At 37.5% G+C, this 21,894-nt stretch overlaps 2 protein-coding genes across 5 annotated transcripts in view; one reads left to right on the plus strand and one right to left on the minus strand.

Moving 5' to 3' along the window:
• Nucleotides 1-1,298: 1,298 nt before the first annotated feature.
• Nucleotides 1,299-15,651, minus strand: haus8.L (HAUS augmin like complex subunit 8 L homeolog). Its single transcript, NM_001096833.1, is given in 11 exon segments — nucleotides 1,299-1,641; nucleotides 2,601-2,742; nucleotides 3,163-3,304; nucleotides 4,235-4,393; nucleotides 5,126-5,200; nucleotides 6,418-6,494; nucleotides 7,118-7,231; nucleotides 7,439-7,550; nucleotides 8,750-8,808; nucleotides 10,662-10,738; nucleotides 15,522-15,651. Coding segments are annotated over 11 exon segments (1,104 nt in total). The 5' UTR covers nucleotides 15,536-15,651; the 3' UTR covers nucleotides 1,299-1,508.
• Nucleotide 15,652: 1 nt separating this feature from the next.
• Nucleotides 15,653-21,894, plus strand: part of myo9b.L (myosin IXB L homeolog) — an 88,680-nt gene continuing 82,438 nt past the window's right edge. For 3 of the 4 annotated variants that reach the window (XM_041563000.1, XM_041563004.1, XM_041563006.1), the window contains exon 1: nucleotides 15,794-16,274. The gene's annotated coding sequence lies outside the window, so the exon portion shown is untranslated. The other variant, XM_041562997.1, reaches the window with a different exon arrangement.

The following is a 21,894-nucleotide window of genomic DNA, read 5'->3' on the forward strand; positions in this document are numbered from 1 at the left end:
CCATGTCCAGGTTCGGGATATAATACATCTTGAAAAATTCAAGGTTTTGTTTTTTTTTTCTTTAAACCTGAAAATTAGACTGAAATAATACCCTTGAAAACTAGAATTTTTCAGGTAAAAAAGCAACTTGACCTTTCATAAATAACTCACTTACTATCCAAATCACAATTTTGCAAGCAATTTGTTCAAATATGTGATAAATGGTACTTGGCTGAATTTTAAAAGTTTTTCATGAACATATGGAAGGACAGCTCCACGTATTTGGCATAGTGTATGATGCATTAACTGCAGCATGCGAGACAAAAAGATGTGTAAAACTAAAAATGTAAAGAAACAAGACTGGTCATGCAAACAGAACATGAAGGGGTTTCTGTAGATAATTATAAAGGAAAGGATCAGAGAGCTATGGAACACATATAATCATCAGAGAAAAAGCAGATGTTCTGTGAAATAGTCCCTTCCATGTGGTAACCAGTAATCAAAGTTAAATGGAAAACATTGATTCCAAAATACTTGATAAATATTGCCTACATCAATTATGTTGTGGGTTCAAAGTTCTTTTTAAATTGCCAAAACATCAATTTACTGGTGAAAATTCAACAGAAAATCTTTGAAAAACAGTATGTAATAATGACCTGGAAAAATGCGCTACAAGAAATGATGTGGTAACATTAGGAAGTGATTAGAACATATTATGAGATCAAAGTTATATGCCTAAGTGACCATGCACAATTATTACAAGTAAAAGTCGGCCATACACAGGAAGATTGTCAAAAAACAAGTATCTGTCCTTCCCATACACGGACATAATCCTTTGTTTCCAGACCAGAATTTCAAACCCAATCAATAGTCAGGATAATGTCGTTGGACCAATTTATGGTCGTTCATGCCCCATCTAGTTTAGGATAATTTTACAGTTTTATCAGATTGATCTGAAGTTTGACATTTGGCAGTATAAAATGTTACAGTATATGTACTTTATGATGTAATTAAGTTATACCACTATGCATCGCTGGGACTTTTAAATGGAAATGTGAATGTTAACGCATTGCTAACTGTTGGTGGTTAACAAGTCTCCTCCAGTCCAGGTTCACAGTGGCGGATAAGATTTGCCTAAGGTCATTTTTATGGCAAAGTAGCAGCTGATCATAATGCCTCTTACTAGACTGACAAGTGAAGGCATTCTGTGGAGCATGCAATGTATTATTGCAGATAGGAGTGAGAACATACACAGCAGTGACTGACTAACAATGATATAGCCAAGTGTTAACTGTGCAAAAATTAACAAATGCACACAATTGCTACAATTAGACTATTTTATTTACATTTTCAAGTGTTTGGTCAAGGTGTGTATTTTTTTTTTTTTTAAACAGTTAAGCGCATTTAATATAGCAGTGTAACTAAGTGCACCAGATAGACTTAAGAAAATAAGCATATCCTTATACATTGCTTTCCTGAATGTTTTGGTTGAAGAGAGAAAAGCTCTGGATTACAGTAGATAGAATTGATCAAGGTAGGGATCCATCAAAATACCACTGCCTCACCAAAGCTGATTCACAAGTCTCCTCGACTGCTTTCTGGCTTTGTAATGAAATTTCCTTATTGACTTTGAATGACAAGTCAAGAATCTGGCGAAAACTCCTAAGTTAAAATAAAGAGGGAAAAAAGAAAGGATGAAAAATATCAATATCTTTTAGTAATTTTAAGATTACAGCCCAAGATTAAATGTAAATAAAAATAAGCACGTTTCAGCCTACTGACAATATGTAGGTTAACTGCTTTAAAGTGCAAGCAAATGAGTACTGGGGGAAAAACCATTTCAGTCTCCCTTAATGGGAATTTTCACAGCATGTGTGTTAAGAAAGAAGTCCAATAACTACAGAGCAAAATGAGTAAATGCACAACAGAGATCTTTCAACAGGTAGGAACATTAGCAGGTGTGTTATAAGCCATCTGTAAATTGACCAGGTTTAACAAAGGAAAAGAAAAGGTTTGCAGTACTAGGCCTTAGTAAGAAGTGCAGTTTGGGGTAGTTTCCTTGGATATTCAAACCAAGAACTAAAAGGATTAAATAGTTAAAAAGGCAATATCTTTAAAGTTCAACAAAAGGTAAATTCACACAATGCTGCCATGTTACTTACCATTCCTGGGTTTCCTATGGCAGACGATGCAGTAATTAGTATAAATTTTGGATTTCAGTCTGCACTAAGGACACCTGGACAAGGTAAGATAGATGGCGGACACAGCACTGTAATACATTTCCCAGGCTGATGAGTTTTTCCTAAAGAGCACCCACCCAGGGAAAAAAAAAAGAAGACCAACCGTGTTCATTGGGGGTGCCTAACCCTCTATTAAATTCACTAGATGGGGAGGAATAGGTTCAATCTTACATTTAGCTGAAACCCTTAATGCCATGGACAAAATTAAAGGTTTAGATTCAGAAAAATAGTGTAGAAGATTCTGTAATTTTCCAAATCCAAAAATAATGGTTTTGATTGGGAAATAAATTTGCTTTTAGTATCAGTTTTCCAAAATCAGCCAATTGTTTCTGTAATTCACTTTGTACATCAACGGAGCAATTCACTGCTTTGGCTACATACCGTGCAAGTTCTTCATCTGTTTTGAGCACAATATTTTCCAAGTCCTTTATTGTATCAAATGATTCTGCATTTTCACTGGCATGGCTTGGCATTATTTCTTCCAGAAGGGATTTGGTAATGGCTAAATGTTTTTGGAGTTCCTCTGTTATAAAAAAAAGTCAAGTTTAAGTTTTAAATGCACTAATTATCAATAATCAAATCAATTTAAAACATGAACATGCACACAAGAAAATTCTACTTTCTCGTTCAAGAATCTGCACAAGCTTCCACCTCTTGCCAATAAGATTAACAGGAGAATATCTTCTTTTCCACTTTCAATATGAGATCTACTCCCACCCTAAAGTATGCGGTTCAGGTGGTAGTTAACCCCTACGTACGTTATCTAATGTCTTAGTGACTATTCAATTGGTCTTCACTTTTTGAAAATACAGTAGAACCCTGATTTCAATAAGACATGTAATAAAGGTACCGTAAGTATGTATTTTAATGTTACCCAATCCATTGAGCATGTACAAAAATCTACCAAATTTTTGTTGGGGGAAAGAAAAATCTCTCTGCATACCTAGGTATCTGTGACGGTTGCCTGTAATATGAATATTCTTAATAGCCAGTTGATGTCTAGTAGAGTCCAGGGCTGTGGCAAATGTTGTATAATTGTCCTTGAATGGGTCCTTGGAAGTAACAACAGGCGTGAGAACTTCATCCTGAAACAAATAAACAACATATGCGACATCAAAAAGGTTTGAAAATTACATCATAAAACTGCTTTTCTGTAATTCTGTACCTATGCTCATGTTATAGAGACGCAATAACAGATTTAGTGGATAACAGAATCAGTTCCGTTTTATGTTTTACTTAATCAGTACTTCAAATGCTTATATATTAATGCAAAATGTGCATTTAGCTATGTAAGTCATCTTTATTCTAAAGGCATATTTGCTTGTTATTATGATTTATCTTTAAGAAAGTTTTTTAAAGCAATATAGTAATTTATAAGAGATAACATTTTAAAGGGGGGGGGTCTCCAAAGGGCTAGTTTTACATATCGGCCATCCCTAAGCCCACGGCCGGTCAGCACCCCCATCACCTCCCCTTTATTTGGACAAAATTTCATTATTCATCCTTGCACCCTCAAAAATTCTGCTGCCCTAGGCCCAGGCTTTGGTGGCCTTTCCACACATCCAGGCCTGGGTCTCCACTCAAAACTGTTTTTGCATAATGAAAGGAACTATGATTTAGGTGTATTGGAAAACAGGCTAAAAGTAAAGATGTTCACTGGTTTCCTAACAACCTTATGTTTTTTGTTAAATTATTTTTTACTAGATAATGGAAACTGAAAGAGTTATAGTGAGTTACTTTGCTACTAACCCAATATAAGCTGTTCTAAATCTCAAGTCTTCCGTTTGTCAAGCAAGCTAAACATTTAATCACATATGTAAGTATTCAATATACAAAGAAATGAATTAACCCATATCTTTCTTTACTGAGGGGATAAACACCTTTATCAAAAGGTCAAAACCAACTGTATGCACATGAATTACACTGCTGTGGAGACTGCTACCAGTGGCTTTGAACATGCAAGCAACTTGAAAAAACAATCTTGGATAAAGGCTCTGAATGAAGATGAAACCAACCTGCTTCTCAATCAAATCCCTAAGCCTCTCTTCCCTCTGCAGCAAGGTTAGGTCCCTTTTCATCATGTGTATCTTCTCCTGCAGTTGATCCTTTTGGTCATTTACTAGAAGAAGATTTCTCTCAGCCTTCTCTTCCAGGCGAAACAGATTTTTCTGCATCTTTATTATTTTATAAATTGAACATGAGTATTTCAACACTTCGAAATCTACAAAGATATTTACACAGAGGGAGAAGTACAATATTCTCAAATGGCCCTCAAAGTCCCCCAACTTCAATATCATCAAAAATCTATGGGATGATTTGAAGCAGGCGTCCATGCTTGGCAGCCATAAAATTTAACTGAACTGCAGAGATTTTGTATGGACGAATGGTCAAAAATACCGGAATCCAGACACTCATTAAAGGCTGTTACATTTGCAAAAGGAGGCTCAACTAAGCTCAACCAAGTATTGATGTAATATCTCTGTTGAGGTGCCCAAATGTATGCACCTGTCTAATTTTGTTATGAGGCATATTGCAGATTTTCTGTTAATCCAATAAACTTTACAAATGCACATTAATCTGAATGCTTGAAATGTGGGTTTTCCCATATAATTTCCTTATTTTAAGCCACCATACCTCAAGTCTGTGAAAAATCAATTAAACCCTATAGCATTGTTTTGCCACCTATATGAATTTAATCAGCTTAGTTAGGTTCAAGTACAAGGTATTGTTTTATTAGAACAAAGAGAAAGGAAAGGCATTATAAAAATGATAATTATTTGCTTAAAATTTACTCTATGGGAGATGGCCTATCGATAATTTGGATCTTCCCGGATAACTATTTTCTGAATATGGGAACCCTGTGTGTGCATTCATGCGTACGTGTGTAACAACAAAATCCAACTTACTTTTATGGTTAGATATGTTAACAGCAATGTCTGTGACTCAATCATCTCTACCATATCTTCAGGCACAAGGTTTACCTGTAATATTTGTTATTCAGAATGTAATTTGTTATTTATACACAATGAACCTGCTGTGATGGATGTTATACCATTTATACAGATAATATGAATTGGGTGGGAGGTAGGACAATTTAACAAATATGTATCTTCCTTCACTAGTACTGAGTTTAGAACCAAGAATCCACTTTAGCAAGATCTAACGTACAATCCATAGCAAAAATAAAAGTTAACACAGGGTGTAGGATAAAGAAAATGGTAGTCATTAGAAAGTAAGTAACTCTTATCCCTGTCCATCTGCATCTTCAAGTATCAAAACAAACTACATCCTTGTTATTTCCTGTAAGAAAAGAAAAACTGTAAATGCACAAAGGCATTCACTTATTAAAAGAAAACTCTTCTCAGAATGTAAAGTTCAAAAAAGTATGTGTTACTGTGTAAAATAACTTTATAAAGAGGATTGAACACACCTTAAGCATGCCATATAGAGAAGGTAAGGGACTTTATAAAAAGACCGGGTATGCCCCTGGAAACTTTCAAAAAAGTTAGCAAAGATAAATGTGATAGAATGTTACAGATGAAAAAAGTTAGCATTTCACCCATTCCCCATAACACCACGTAAATAACACTATGTCAAGATTTAGCCAACATTTTCTACCTAGGATACATTTCATGGCAACTAACATTTTGGAGGATGGATAAATCAAGTGCAGAGAAATCATTCTAATCTCCCAAAAATCAGAGTGCAGTGATTCAATATCAGTAATTTAGAAACAAACCCAGAGCTGGATGTGCATAGTACAATCATAAGAAATGCCCGTCACAATCAGTACCAGTTGCCACTAAACTGTAAATTATTATAATTATGTATTTACTCAAAAAATAAGTTCTGTAAAACTAGGGATGCACCGAATAAACTATTTGGGATTCGGCCGAATCCCCGAATCCTTGGTGAAAGATTCGGCCGAATACCGAACCAAATCCTAATTTGCATATGCAAATTAGGGGTAGGAAAATAAAACGTGGAAAAAAATTCTTCTTTTGTGGTCGAAAAGTCAAGTGATTTCCCTACCCGCCCCTAATTTACATATGCAAATTAGGATTCGGTTCGGCCAGGCACAAGGATTTGGCCGAATCTGAATCCTGCTGAAAAAGCCCGAATCGAATCCTGGATTCGGTGCATCCCTATGTAAAACAGTAAGTGTTCCTCACAACTACCAATGTTTTAAATAACTTACAGGGGTGGTGTCTCTTTTAGGCTTTTTCTGTTCTGAAGTCACAACTGGCCTTGGGGTAATTTTCTGCAAAGTTCTATCTGGTTAAAAAAAACAAATATGTCAAAATGGATTATAGAACACCTCTTGCTACATACAGGGGCACATTTACTTAGCTCGAGTGAAGGAATAGAATAAAAAATACTTCGAATTTTTATGTATTTTTTTGGCTACTTCGACCATGATTCGAACTAAATATCGTTCGACTATTCGACCATTCGATAGTCGAAGTACTGTCTCTTTAAAAAACACTTCGACCACCTACTTCGCGACCTAAAACCTACCGAGCATCAATGTTAGCCTATGGGGAAGGTCCCCATAGGCTTTCTAGACAATTTCTGATCTAAGGAAAATTGTTCGATCGATGGATTAAAATCCTTCGATAGAACGATTATTCCTTCGATTGTTCGAACGAATAGTGCTAAATCCTTCGACTTCGATATTCGAAGTATTTAACTTCGACGGTCGAATATTAAGGGTTAATTAACCCTCGATATTCGACCCTAAGTAAATGTGCCCCACAGTGTAGCTTTACTGGCTTTATCATGTTTTTATCAACAACACATATTTATAAAGCAGCAGCACATTCTGCAGCTATATACTATAAATGCCATCAGTCTTAGCTTTAACAAAGAACAGCAACTGAACCAATAACAGCACTCACCATTAATAACAGATAGGTCCAGATCCGGACGGGCAATCCTGTGGCCATCCAACAAAGTAGACTGCAGATCTTCTTTTGTAAATATGCTTCCATCAAGAGCAGGTAAAGGCACAGCTAACAAATAAATAGAGAAAGCTTGACTTTTTTTTTTACATGTTTTAGGTCTAGTTAAAGAATGCATTTCCCTTTCTGTAAATATTTATTTGTGAAAACTATTTTTGTACTTATCAACAGTCAAAACACATATATGAAAGCATCATTAATTTGCCTTGCAACATATACTCCTAAATAAAACACAGTAGTGGTTTCTTATTTTTTAACCTGCTGTAATCTTTGCCTTGTGAGGTGCTAAAGATCTGCGTGTTGGCGTTCCTCCACTTCCTCTCTCTGGGACTTTACCACCTGAGCAGACTGTTGTGTTGGCCAAACTATTCTGTAAGAAAAAATGGCACAGGCAATTTACTTGGGTAGATAATTTACTTTTTCTTTTAGAAAAAGTTTGAATTTGGGGAAACAAAAAAAAAAAAAAGCAAAAAAAAAAAAAAGCATTCTGCTTAATTTGTATAGCCAAATTAAACATGTATGACCAATCCAGGTGGAAAAAACATATGTTGATTTAATTTGTTAGAAGAGATGATGGTGATAAGCCCTCTGAAGAGGTCAGTACATCTCAGTCAGTCTTAATATACAGTTAACTGCCACCTTATGTGACATACTTACAAGGGAAATACGGGGAAGTGGGAGCTATATCTACTCCGTTAATACGGATTGGGAAAATACTAATATTAGCATTAAAGGAACAGTAACACCAAAAAATTACGAAATTAACATATAATATACGGTTTGCATGCCCTGGTAAAAGTTTTGTGTTTGCTTCGGAAAAACTATATTTTATATACCGTATATACACTCGAGCATAAGCCGAGTTTTTCAGCCCCCAAAATATGCTGAAAAACTCTACCTCGGCTTATATTCGGGTCAAGCGCAAAAATGGTCGCCGGCGTCTAAGAATAGTGGCCGGTGCCTAAGAATAGTCGCCAGCATCCAAGAATAGTCTCCAAGAATATTCGCCAGCGTCAAAGAATGGTTGCCGGCATCCAAAAACGAGACACTGGCACCTCCAATGGGAGCAGAAACCCTCAATTTTTTGATTGAAACTTACCAGAAGCTGCTTCATTTCTCACCCTAGGCTTATACTCGAGTCAATAAGCTTTCCCAGTTTTTGGAGGTAAAATTAGGTACTTCAGCTTATACTCGAGTATATACGGTAAATAAGCGGTTGTATAGCCATGGGGGCAGCCATTCAAGCAGGAAAAAAAGTACAGGTTACATAGCACATAACATAGCACATATTGAGTAAAAACATCCAATGCTCATGACATGAAATTTCCCACTCCATATATATGAGATGGGGCTGATCCAGGTAGCTATTTCTATTTCTACCACACAGCAATTTTTTGATTCAGTTGGAAGTAATTGAACCATTGCATTTTGTACCCAACAACAGCTGTTTTGGCACATCATGGCAATGAAAAGTAATTCACTATGAACCAATTGGATCTGTCAACCTTCAGTCCTAATCCAGAATTCAGAAATATATCCCAATAATTTACGGATTCTGAAATTACTTACCTTTGAAACCTTGCTCCTGCCAATTTGCATGTAACGTGATTTTACAACCTTTGCTCCTCCTAATATCGAACAGACAAAGGAAGCATTGAACAAGCAACAAAATTCTTACGGATGAGATAGAAAGTGTGGATGATGTGTTTAGCTTAAGGTGCATCAGTTTTTAATGATTTATAGAAATTTTAGTTCCCATAGCATTCAATGTTAAATATTTTGCAATCGTGATATTTGTGTCAGTGGAACAGTTTCTTTCTAATTGATAATTGTAAGATAGCATGAAATGTATAAAAAAACTTTTTTTCTAACAAGCATCTTGTAAACAAGTTCAAAGTTTATAATTTCTGGTGAAGAAAATCTGGCAAAAAAACGTATTCAAAACTATATTATGTACTTGTTTCTATACAATTGTGCAGAACTTTCAAATAATTTACACACCATTGGACTAATTCTATAGCAGAGATAAAATGGCAGTTGCTATTAAGCTTCAGTAAAATTCATTCTGGAGCAGATGCAGAAAGATGTTTTTGTTTGGCATATATGTATACAGTTTTAATATAAAACCAATAGCGGGTGAAAACAATGTGCATTAAACTTTACATATTTATATTTCACTTTTTCACTTCCCTTCGGCTTCTTATTATTTTAGCATATTTAAAATTGAAACTGTCCATCAGTGGAAAGTACCAAGTTTGCACCTAAAGGTCAGGGCTCACACGCAGATTCAGGGAGATTAGTCACCCGACAACAAATCTCCTCTTCTTCAGAAAACAACATCGATCCGAGTGCCTTCCCGCCGGCGATGTTCAGTATAGTTGGCGGAAGGCAGTTTGGGGAGATTAGTCACCGCGAAGAAGAGGAGATTTGTCGCCGGGCGACTAATCTCCCCGAATCTGCCTGTGTGCCCTAACCCTAAAGGTGAAGGTCCACTGATGTTTTTGTTGCATTGCAATGTAGAAGATTATCTGTAGCTGTAAACAAGTTTGGAGTCACTGACAAATTTGATAGCATATGGAACCCCTGGTTGTACGTTAAGATGGTGTGTGTGTGTGTATTCATCAGAGCAACTCTGTTAGCTGCAGAGAATCACTATTTTTTTCATTTTTTTTTTTTAAACATTAACGAGAAACACTAACAATAGAACATACTGGCTAGTGTTGAATGCAGAATACCTTGAACAGTTATGCCATCTAGTGGATGAAAACTGGTGGACAAATACCTGTTCCAAAATAAGTAAGCATGTCTACACATTGGCAGGTAAAAGTTGCAGACTTGTGACCTACAGAATGAATTGCAAGCTTATTGTTCCCTATATGGGGTCTCCCAAAGGCGATGATCACAACAATGTATTTATGCACTCCTTTCCCTATGGTTCTGCATGGACCCACATAAGCATCCAATCTTTGGTCCAGGGGCTAAAGATTGATCAACTTGATTTGGCCTAATATGTCAGACAAGAGGATTTTTTTCATTTGTGGCCAGCTTAAAGGAGAAGCACCGAAGTTGGAGTTATTTTATATTACATGATACTATTTAAAACCTAATGCAAAACAATGTTGAATTATGATTTAAAGTTGTATTAGAACAGGGCTTTAAAATGTAACAAAACTGAACCTTGCAAGAAATCCTTTAGTTCAGTGAAATTATGGGACAGGTACACCCCTAATCCATACCTCCTGCATTAAAATGTTTACCACTACTTTTTCATTTGTTTTCACTTGTTAATTTTTAATTCACTTCAGAGTATGACTCCTAGGTACCTTTTGTTGTATGCAAGTTAATCATGGGGCTCAGAAACAGCATTGTTTGCCCTACATGGTAATTTTCCTGTAGTTAGATAGGTTTCCTCTCACAATCTCATTTATTTTATATGGTCTCCTCCATGGACATGGAAGAAAGATCACAATATTTTTCTAACCTTTGCTTTTTTTAAGTGCTGCATCTCCACTACTGCCTCCTGAGCTGTTCTGAGACCCATCTTCAATGGGAGCAACTCTAAAAAAAAAAAAAAAACCATTTAAATAGTTTCACCTGCCAATTTTATAACTTTCATATATAACTTTCACAATTGCACAGCAAATACATTAAGGAACAAGTACCTCAAATAATATATCTAAACCACAAGAATACCACATGGTTAAGGGATTTAGACAAAATGTCAGCTAGGAGCCTTGCTATTTGTGGTTCTACAGTTTTGTAAACTACGCCCAGAAAGCCTTATACATGTGACGGCTTACCTCCACTTGACATAATATAGCTGGGCGTAATATTAAAGTATGCACTGAATCAATAATAATTTTAATTCAGTCAAATATGGACAACTTCAAGAACAGATTTGATCAATACAGAACCAAATACAAACCCAAAATTGCACATTTAAATTGAAATATTAAGAAAAAATATATAAGTGTCAAAATATTACTGCCTTAAGCTGCTAAGCACTTTAATGATCCAGGACTTTTAGTGTTCAGATAAACCAAAGAGCAATCCTGAAAAAGGGCTAAGATGTGGCAGAGTCCTGGATCTGGTGCATCCCTACCCCTTAACCATAATTGTCTATCATAAAACTTTGCTTTGGTTAGGCCTTCAATAGTATGACATTAAATTCTGCTCATTAAAATTACCACAAAAACAGCATAAGAACAGATTTTTGTTGTAGTAACCAATACGCTATAAAAGTATATAGCAAGACCATGGTCATACATGCCAATTAAATACATTAAAGGGATTCTGGCATGATTTTATTGTGTTTATTTCTAAATTACACTATTTAGATTACAAATAAGTCACTACCATAAAAACCTTTATTATTGAACTAACAAATGTATTTTTGTTATTGTAATATTGGTGTGTAGGCAGCCATCTTATGTCATTTTCCTGTTTTTTCAGATAAGCCAGTGCTGTCCAACTTATGCAGAGTATGACACACACAGCGGAGCATAGGGCAAGAAGAGTATGGCACACACATGGAGCATAGGGCAGGCAGAGTATGGCACACACAGGGAGCATAGGGCAGGAAGGAAGAGAATGTCGCAAGCAGACAGCATGGGGCAGGTAGAGTGTGGCATACACAGGTAGCCAGAGTATGGCACACACAGGGAGACAGGATGGCACACAGGGAGCATAGAGCAGGCAATGCATGGTGCACAGACAGCATAGGGCAGGCAGAATATAGTGCACACACAGGGGGCATAGATCAGGCAGAGTATGGCACACAGTGAGGCAAGGTATGGAACACACAGAGGGCAGAGGTGATCCTGGGGTTACAGCTGCCTGCAGCAGCCCTGTTACCCCCCTCCTAATTCATGCGTAAAACTTCTGTGTCAGAGCAAGTCAAAGGGGGACCGCATCGTTAGTGCAATAGGCGCTATAGCAGGCTGAGAGCAGCTGGAGCCTTCATCCGGTATGCCCATTGCCTCAGTGTTACTGGAGAAGTTGTGGATGGGTTTGGGTGTTTTACTATTGAGTGCTATTCTCATATGTACCGTTAGGTGGGGCATGGGAACATTTTTAGCATTACAGGTGTCAGGGAGCTGTTATCTGGTTACCTTTCCATTGTTCCGTTGATAGGCTAATGAGGGGGGAGGGGTGACATCACTTCAACTTGCAGTGCAGCAGTAAAGAGTGACTGACGTTTAGCAGAGCACAAGTCACATGACTGCAGACACCTAGGCAACTTTCCATTAAAATATAATCATTGAAGGGCACTTGTCACATAACCCCCCCCCCTCCACCAGAGGTGCACGGTAATAAGAGCCCAAACTCCACACTTGAAAACCAGAAATTTCCACTCTTAAAGGAATTGTTCAGTGTAAAAATAAAAACTGGGTAAATAGATAGGCTGTGCAAAATAAAAAAATCTTTCTAATATAGTTAGCCAAAAATGTAATGTATAAAGGCTGGAGTGATTTGATGTATAACAAGTCAGTCAGAACACTACTTCCTGCTTTTCAGCTCTCTTGGTTTACACTGACAGGTTACCCTGGCTACCAGGCAGTAACCAATCAGAGACTTGAGGGGGGGGGGGCACATGGGTCATATCTGTTGCTTTTGAATCTGAGCTGAATGCTGTGGATCAATTACAAACTCACTGAACAGAAATGTACCATGTGGCCCCCCTTCAAGTCGCTGACTAACTCAGAAAAGCTGAAAAGCAGGATGTTGGATTCTGGCTGTTTTATTAGACATCTGTTTACTCCAGGCTTTATATATTACATTTTTGGCTAACTAACTATATTAGAAACATTTTTTATTTTACACAGCCTATTTATACAGTTTTAATTTTCACACTGAACTGTTCCTTTAAAGCTACCAGAGCAGCACTTTTGCTGCCCCTGGTAATCAATGGGGCACTGCCGTCTGAGGCAAGTTTCTCAATACTCCTCGCTGGCCACCAGCACTAGGCCGCCTGCATGAGCAGGGAGGGAGCTCCTGGTGTGAGTGGCCATGTTGTGGTGAGTTACAAATCAAACTCGCACACCCTGGCAACCTCGTAACCAATATGGAAGGAAAGCAATTCACTGGCACACAAGGGTGATGCTGGCCGGGTAAGCCCATGCTTATTTATTGTGGGACGCCATGTAAACAATGAGCAATTGATATGTGTTCATTATATGCATGTGCACTATACAACATGGCAGAAAACGATGGGAGCTCCCTCCCGGTCTTGGTGGCCTAGTGCTCGCGGGGGCCTTTTTTTTTTTTTATAATGTTTCCCCCAACCAGAGTGTCGGATCTATTACCTGCACCTCTGGTGAGGAAAAATAAAGTCAGGTGACAGATGCCCTTAAAAATTATAATCATGAAAATTATAATAACCATATAATCATTATAAATGTAATTGTTACTTAACACTCTATTTTATGTATCTTGCTGCACTGCTTTTTCTGACTCTTGAAACCTAGCAAAATTCACCACTGCGTTTCTCTTAGTGGTTTGTCAGCTGGCTTCTGCTACATAGTTTCCAAAAGTCAGAACCATCAGGGCAGAGAAGATAAAAGACAGAGGCACGAATTTTAAAAGCCATTATATCTATATTAAAATATGTGTGATGAATACAGGCGTGTAGTTATTTACTAAATCAATCTACCAAGTATTTCCAAAGATAGCAGGAACGACAATAAGGGGCAGATTTATCAAGGGTCAAACTGAAAATTCGAATTTTGAGCTATTTTTGTGTACCTCGACTAGGCTGTTTTAGCCTATGGGGGACCTCCTAAAACCTATTTGGAGTCTTTGAAAGATTGGACTTTTATTTGGAATTTTTTTTTTAAATACTTAGATCAAATTCGATCTTACTTTGATTCGAAAAATCTAATTCAGCCTATTCACCCGCAAAAAAATAGATTTTTTTTAAAATAAATTTCGATTTGTCTTTTTTTTATTGGAATTTCAAAGTTATAAAAAAAAAAAAACTCCCATAATTCGAAATTCGAACCTTGATAAATCTGCCCCTAAATGTGCGTCAGCTTTCCATCTTACGATGCAAGGATAGCAAACTAAAGGGGTTGTTCACCATTAAACTAACTTTTAGTATGATGTAGAGTGTGATATTCTGAGACAATTTGCAATTGTGTTTCATGAGTTATTTAGCTTTTTATTCAGCAGCTCTCCAGTTTGCATTTTCAGCAATCTGGTTGCTAGGGTCCAAATTAACCTAGCAACCATGCATTGATTTAAATAGGAATAGGTGAGGGCCGGAACCAATGGAGTAACTAGATATTACTGGGCCCCACAGCAAATTATTTTTAAGGCCCCAAAATGTCTAGAGATTTACCAATATATACAGTAGAGAAATTGTATATAAATTAGGGCCTCATGGGGCCCCTATACCCCCTGCAGTGTCTGCATCCTCTGTAGTTATGCCTAGGGTTGCCACATTTTCTTGAAAAAAAATACCGGCCTTCCTATATTATTATGCATTTCTACTATTTATAACATTGGGATCAAGCATAAAGGGGTGGTTCATCTTCAGGTTAACTTTTCGTATGCTATAGAATGGCCAAAACTTTTCAATTGGTCTTCATTATTTATTTTTTATAGTTTTTTTTAATTATTTGCCTTCTTCTCGGGACTCTTTCTAGTTTTCAAAAGGGGGTCACTCTAAAAACAAATCCTCTCTAAAGCTACACATTTATTGTTATTGCTACGGTTTATTACTAATCTTTCTGTTCCGACCCTGCCCTATTAATATTCCATATTCTCATTCAAATCAATGTATGGTTGCTAGGGTAATTTGGATCCTAGCAACCAGATTGCCGACACTGCAAACTGGAGAGCTGCTGAATAAAAAGCTAATTAACTCAAAAACCACGAATCATAAAAAATTAAAACCAATTGCAAATTGTCTCAGAATATCACTCTCTACATAATACTAAAAGTTAACTCAAAGGTGAACAACCCTTTCATTTTTACAGCTGCAACCCTGGTCTAAACTGAAAGTAATAGAGTAATAAAAACAATACATTTGTAGTCTTATAGAGCATTTGTTTTTAGATGGGGGTCAGTGACCCCCATTTGAATGCTGGACAGAATCAGATGAAGAAGGCAAATAATTCTAAACTATAAAAAAAGAAAAAAATGAAGACCAATTGAAAAGATTCTTAGAATTAGCCAGTCTATAACATACTAAATGTTAATGCAAAGGTGAACAACCCCTTTAACTTACTTTCGTTTAACTAATGAATGATGAACCCAGGAAATAGTAGTAGTTACGGTTCGCCAAACCAACAATGTAAAACAATCCCCTATTCGCTATCAAAGCTGTAATCAAACTCACCCAGCTTCCGACATCTTTTCTAATTTTCCCGCAATCTGCCGGAGGATACATAGGTTCACAGATATAGGTTCGCACGCCCTCTATGGCTCGGAGGTCTTAGCAGCTCCATTGTAATTTGAGAGCCGTCCAGTACCAGCTTTCCAACTCTATGATCGTACGCTGTGACGTTCTCTATACGATCTTGTTGACTGCCGGAGGAACCAAGACACAGAGCCGCCTATGGGTGGGCGTATCTGCGGTGTATGACGTTCAGTGGAGGAAGTAAGGTAGGAGGGAAGGTGGTTGGTGGGGAGAGAGCTAAAGCTGAGCGAGCAGAGCTTCCCACTGACTTTACATAGGAGGAAGAGAGACATATGAGAGGGAAGTAGAGAGAAGGAGGGGGGCTAGTGGTGCGAGAGGAGAAAAGAGGGTCAGAAGAAGGGAGAAAGGTTTTTGAAGAAGAGGGGAGCAAGTTGGTTATATAGTTTGGTTAATGAAAGAAAAGTTGGTGTGCTTGCGATGTATAAAGAGAGGAGTGCTGGCTAGACTGGAACAGACAAGGGGACAAAGTGGAATAAAGAAGTAGAACCTCTGGTTTATAAAGAACAAAACTTCGGTAAAGAGAGGCATACGTTTGATAGAGCCCGCATTCTATTTCCCCATGGACTATGATGCAGGAGTGAAGGAAACACCCTGCTTTTTTTGGTATTAACACCCCCCCTTCAACCTACAGGAGGATGGCACAGGAGAGAGGAAGGCCTGGAAGGCTCTAAAGTAAGTACATTAATTCCTTTCTTTGCTATTTAAAGCGTAAACTATACAGGAATATACTGTGTTTATTCAAACAGTTGTAAATCTATTTTATTGCTGAAAGACTGTGGACCCCACTAATAACATGTTTGGGCTAGTGATCCAGCTACTAGGAAAACAGCTGGTTCTATTTAAAAGCTACCTCAGCTGGGCCCTGTCAAGTGTAGGCAGCTTAGATGGTGTCTCTGTAGGATGGGTGCAACCTTTCGGATCCAGATGATCACTAATACAGGGGTTGAGGGGGAACATTTTTTCCATCAAAGCATTTTTTACAATAGCTTTCCATTAGAAAACGTACAAATATATATGTATTTATAGCCAATGATCTCTTTCTTCCCTAAATCTTAATTACTCTCCCACTGTGGTTGGCATAGTCTGTCTTGTATAGGTGGTGCCCACTGCAATATGTTTGCAAGGTGGCCACAGTCTATAGGATCGGTGGCGTGTCTTGTAAAGTGTGAACAGCCATTTTAGTCGAGTGTCCGATCTATGCAGCCTCTCTTACTGGATTGGTGCGAACGTTCTGGTCCAGGTGACCTCTCCTACCTCTCCTTCAGTATGGGCATTGCCTTGTGAATACAGGTGACCACTTTGCCCGGTATGACACAGCCTGGAAGGTATAGGCCACCACTCCTGTAGGGTGAGTACATCTTAGCTAGGTATAGCCTTTTTGACCCAAGTGACCACTGCAGCACAGTGGGCAGTGGCTGGGCGGTCCAGGCCACCGTTCCTGCAAAATGAGAATACCTGTTAATTTCAAACAACCACTTCTGCAGATAGATTGTACTATTCAGGGTCCTGGTGGCCTCTTGCATGTGCCATTTTTGCTTTCAAAATATATCCTGTCCGGTCTATGTGGCCAAAGTCTATGCAGTGGTACAGAGCCAAGAATCTACTCCCTGGCATTGCTATGACCAATAGTTATTATTTTACAAATTTAGAAACTTACCTTTAAAATCAGATTACATTTATTAGAAAAATTCTTGGAACAGATTGTTAGATGAATTAATTACACATTTATGTCTAATGCTGGCCCACCCACAGATTCTTATTGTTTGATTTCTAACTAAACTTTTTAATTTTCTGTGACTGTCCGCTTCAGGCCCAAACTGCCAATCTGTGGGTTCTGGCAAATTCCAAAGGGGCTGCTGTAAATTGCTATAGACAGTCGCTATTTAGTGGGTTGGTGGGGGAGGCTGTTTGGGCCTCTGTGTATTCGAAATGCCAGGGCCTATTTTGATTCTTAGTCCAGACCTGATCAGCTTGGCTGGCATTTAGTGTGATCTAAACACATTTTAATTCACTGGAATAACTGAAATCCCTTTTACCTTGAACAGAACAAAGAAATGTCTTCTAAAAAAAGTACCTTTTTGAGTTTTTATGAAACAATTTGACATGTAATTTTGGTTATACATTAAGTGCAACCTTTATATTGCTAGAAGTAAGTGTCTTACAAATGTATTTTGAGACTTCTTTACTTCTACAAGTCACTGATGGGTTAATGCCCCAGGGTAGAGGCACCAACATATGAAAGTTATTTTGAGAGGCACAGGCAGGGGGTGGGGAAGTCAGGAAACAGTAATGGGTTTTGTGAGACTATAGCTGCACCAAGGTTTGTTACGTCTGTTAAATTTTAAGTCCCGTACTGGGACAAAGAGAAAAATCCAGTTCTCCTGCAAGTTCTGTATAAACACATCACCTTTACTTTGCAGTGTAGTATGTTTACCTGTTTTGTAAAGTTGACCCCAGAAATGTATTGTAGCACTCGGTGCACATGTACATTGACCGTTTTTTTTAATTTGATCTATTCTGCTTGAAGGCTTTGTAGCACATTCATTGCTTTTGAAGTGAACATATGAACATTGTTAAACTATTTTTGAGTTTTATACAAAATAAATTGTGATGCTGCGTGCAGAAACTAGTCACAAGCAGAAACAGTGGTAATTGTATTAGTCAGGGTTGCAACAGAAGGCCATCTCATGCAGTCTGTATCTAATCTGCACTCTTCTATAGCTCTTTTATCTACTTGTCCAAGTGTTTACAACTTAATGTCCTCTTCAGTTGGTTAGATCATAAACTAACTGTTTAACTTCAACACTTCAGCCGGTTTACCCTTTCTGTACTGGTTTGCATTGGTAACTCTTTTAAATTAATGTATTTCTTTTTAATATATGTGCAAATGTAAAGTTTTTTGATCTAGCTTTCCAGCAAGGGTGGAAGATGGCAAACATAAGCTATGTAACATAGACATGCCAGTACATGAAATCATATCCTGACTAGAAGAATGGCAGCGTGGTTTGTCGTGAATATTCGTCACTTGACAATAACTACCATTGCAGTTTACATTCAGACGGCCCCCCTTCTCTTTAGTACAAAGTGCTGAGTGCTTTGTCCTGTTGTCTAAAATGACGATGTTAATTTGCCTATAATGACCAAATAAAGCACTGTACATGTGTGATTACCAGGCTTCCTTTGCATGATTTTTGCTTGCTGAAATTAATAGCTTTGTTCTTTCTCAGTTGGCCAACTCTTCTACTTAGTGACATGTTGCATTGATCCTCTTTTTTTCTAATTTTTGATTGGTCTGGGTAATTTTTGGCCTGCTTTTCCCTCTAACTGAATACAAGATTTTGAACATTATTATCTGACACCACTAATTAATTACACACAGACAAATATTTCGCAACCCTCAATTTACTTGCTTGGCAGTAACATGAACTCCTTTCCATTTTGTTCTCTTAATCTGACAGCATAAATATTTACAACATGTCACTCGCTATCAGTTACCACTGTTGGCACTTTCTTTCATGATCATGGCATGTATACTTTCCACCCACCAAGGTGTATGTACACCAATACTTGTATTTCTAACAGTGAACAGTTTAGCCTTCCAAACACATTGTCTGTGCTCAGTTTGGCCCAATGTGTGGAAGGTTAAAAGGGGAACTATCACAGAAATGAAAATTTAATATAAGCTTATGCATACTGAAATAAGAAACTTTCTAAATACAACCAATTAAATTCTGTACTGTTTCTGAAATAATCAAGTTTATATTTACTATTCTTCTCTCAGCCTCTGTTTCTCTTCATTCTCTCTTCATGCAGGAGTTGGGTGTCAGATATTCATTGACAGTTAGATCCAATATATCTTATCTTCCTTTTGCCTAGAAGATGTATTAGAGCTCACTCTATTAAAATTTTCAGAAATCCGGTCTCTCTACATGCAGAATGTTTGCAGAAGTCAGTTATTTTTTTTAGTGATTTTATTTGTACTGAAATCTGTTATCTGAATGAGCTCTAACACATCTGCTAGGAAAGGAAGCCCCCCCCCCTATAATATATATTGGATCTGACTGTCAATAAATATCCGACACCCAACTCCTGCATGAAGAGAGAATGAAGAGAAACGGATGCTGAGAGAGGGATAGTAAAGATAAACTTGATTATTCCAAAAACAATGCGGAGTATTTAATTGATTGTATTTATAAAGTTTCTTATTTCAGTTTGATGAAGCTTATATTAAATTTTCATTTTCGCGATAGTTCCCCTTTTAACCTTCCACACATTGGGCCAAATTGTACAACACACTTGTGGGCTTGGTCTGCCATGATTTTCAAACCTGTTCTATAGATATCCAGTTTTCATCCAGAAACTGATTAGGCCAATAAGCTGTAACTGCGTATGGTCCGCTTTAGTGTATACTTCGATATAAAGTATACTAATATAATCTAGTCATTTGCACCAAACATGAGCTTTAGTCATTCTTAAGATGACTAATATTAACTGCTTACTTGGCTACTCTTGACTTAGTTGGCTAGTTGTTGGCCCATGTATGGTCTTACAATTCTGCATAAATCAGCCTGCACAAACAGGTTCCAACCCACAGAGTACTTACTTAATAAGAGTGTTGGTACCTTTTAATAAAATAATGGACAGCAACTATTGACTGAGGTTCTGTTTGTGCCAGCTTGTTTACAAAAGAATTGTATGATGTTTCTCCTCAAGCTGAAGGTCTGAGGGATGGGCACCTGGACCCCCAGTGTGATGTGATGTCTACCTTTTTTGTTTAGAAAACCTGGTTCATGTTTGCAAGCCATGTATGGCCTCCCTGATTGCTAGCCAGTGGCTGGAAAATCCAGGTGAGGATTACATCTGGTCATGCATGGTGAAATCAGTCAAAGATATACTTGTTTTGCAACGTTTACAAAAAAGAGAACTACACATTTATGGCCAGCTTCAATCTTCAGGACATGCATTGTGGTAATTGCTCGTCAAGAAAAAAGGTCTGATTGGTTTGATTAGTACTACGTAGCCACCCACATGTGCTCAAATTATGCAATATCCAGTGGAATAGTGAGCTGCTATTTGCCAAAATATTGTGGTACTTGAAACTTTACAAGTCTTTTGAGCAAGTACCCTTCTTACATGCATCGAACTTACCCTGCAGGGTTTCGAAGGCTGGTCAAGAAAGTTACGTTATCTACATTTTGAAAAACTATTTCTAGCTCCTAAGAGTAGCTATGTGCAGACAAGTTTGCATCTTTTTGAAGAATCCACAACAAATGCACAACTTGTCACAGTGCTTCTTTATACATATTCTTTCTTGGTGTGATCTGAAGCTAGAGATATACCAATTTTCCTCTTTTAGGTAGGTAAGCTGAACTTTAATACCGGTCATAGCCAGGGTTGCCACCTTTTCTGAAAAAACATTGGGATCAATCATCTTTTTTACCAGCCAGGTGGCAAACCTACTCATAGCTGGTCTAGGATCCGTTATTTGGAAACCTGCTATACAGAAAGTTCTAAAAATGTCTAGCTTTCTGTTATACAGTCCTGCAGAATTAGTTTGGCACTACATGTCTGTTTATTTTATTAATTCATTAATATAAGGATATGGGTAAGAGGTACTCAAATTATGACAGAAAAGCCAAATGTAGCCTTAACCAGTATTGTTCGATTTCTGGGTTTAGGAATTGGCACGTCATTTTCTTATATCATATCCTATATGAATTGAATTTTGGGTTGATGCTTACATAGACACTGTTTGCCATAAAATGCAGACCTTTATATTTTTGAGCACTATATGTGGCTCACCATTCTTTAAGCCACTAAAAATATTTAAGGGGGGATTTTTTTTTAGCATAGTTAATCTTAAGTACACTGTATTTTTTGTGTTACAGAGAAAAGGCAAATCATTTAAAATTAAGAATTGTTTGTTTAAATAGGACATATGAACTGGTTCAGAGGTTTCTGTATATCTGAATAGATCCCTTTATCCCTGTTGTTGAGATTAAAAGGGGTTTGTCATGGGTTGTTATCTGACATTGTACGCCATGCTAAACAAAGGGCACTTATCCCTCTCCAGTGTAATGAAGGCCCTGGATAGCCAGCCCCATTTACCAATGCAAAATAACAAAAGCTAACAGACTCTATTAACAGGATTTAGCCTATGAGCTCATCGGCACATATGATGATCTCAATGGATCCAAATTTTGCTAACCATCTGTGTGCTGATATCTAAGAACTAACCAAACTACGAATATTACTCTCATGTAAGATGTGTCTGAGTAACTCTATATGTAGA

This window comes from Xenopus laevis, chromosome 1L (assembly GCF_017654675.1).
Source record: "Xenopus laevis strain J_2021 chromosome 1L, Xenopus_laevis_v10.1, whole genome shotgun sequence".
NCBI lineage: Eukaryota > Metazoa > Chordata > Amphibia > Anura > Pipidae > Xenopus > Xenopus laevis.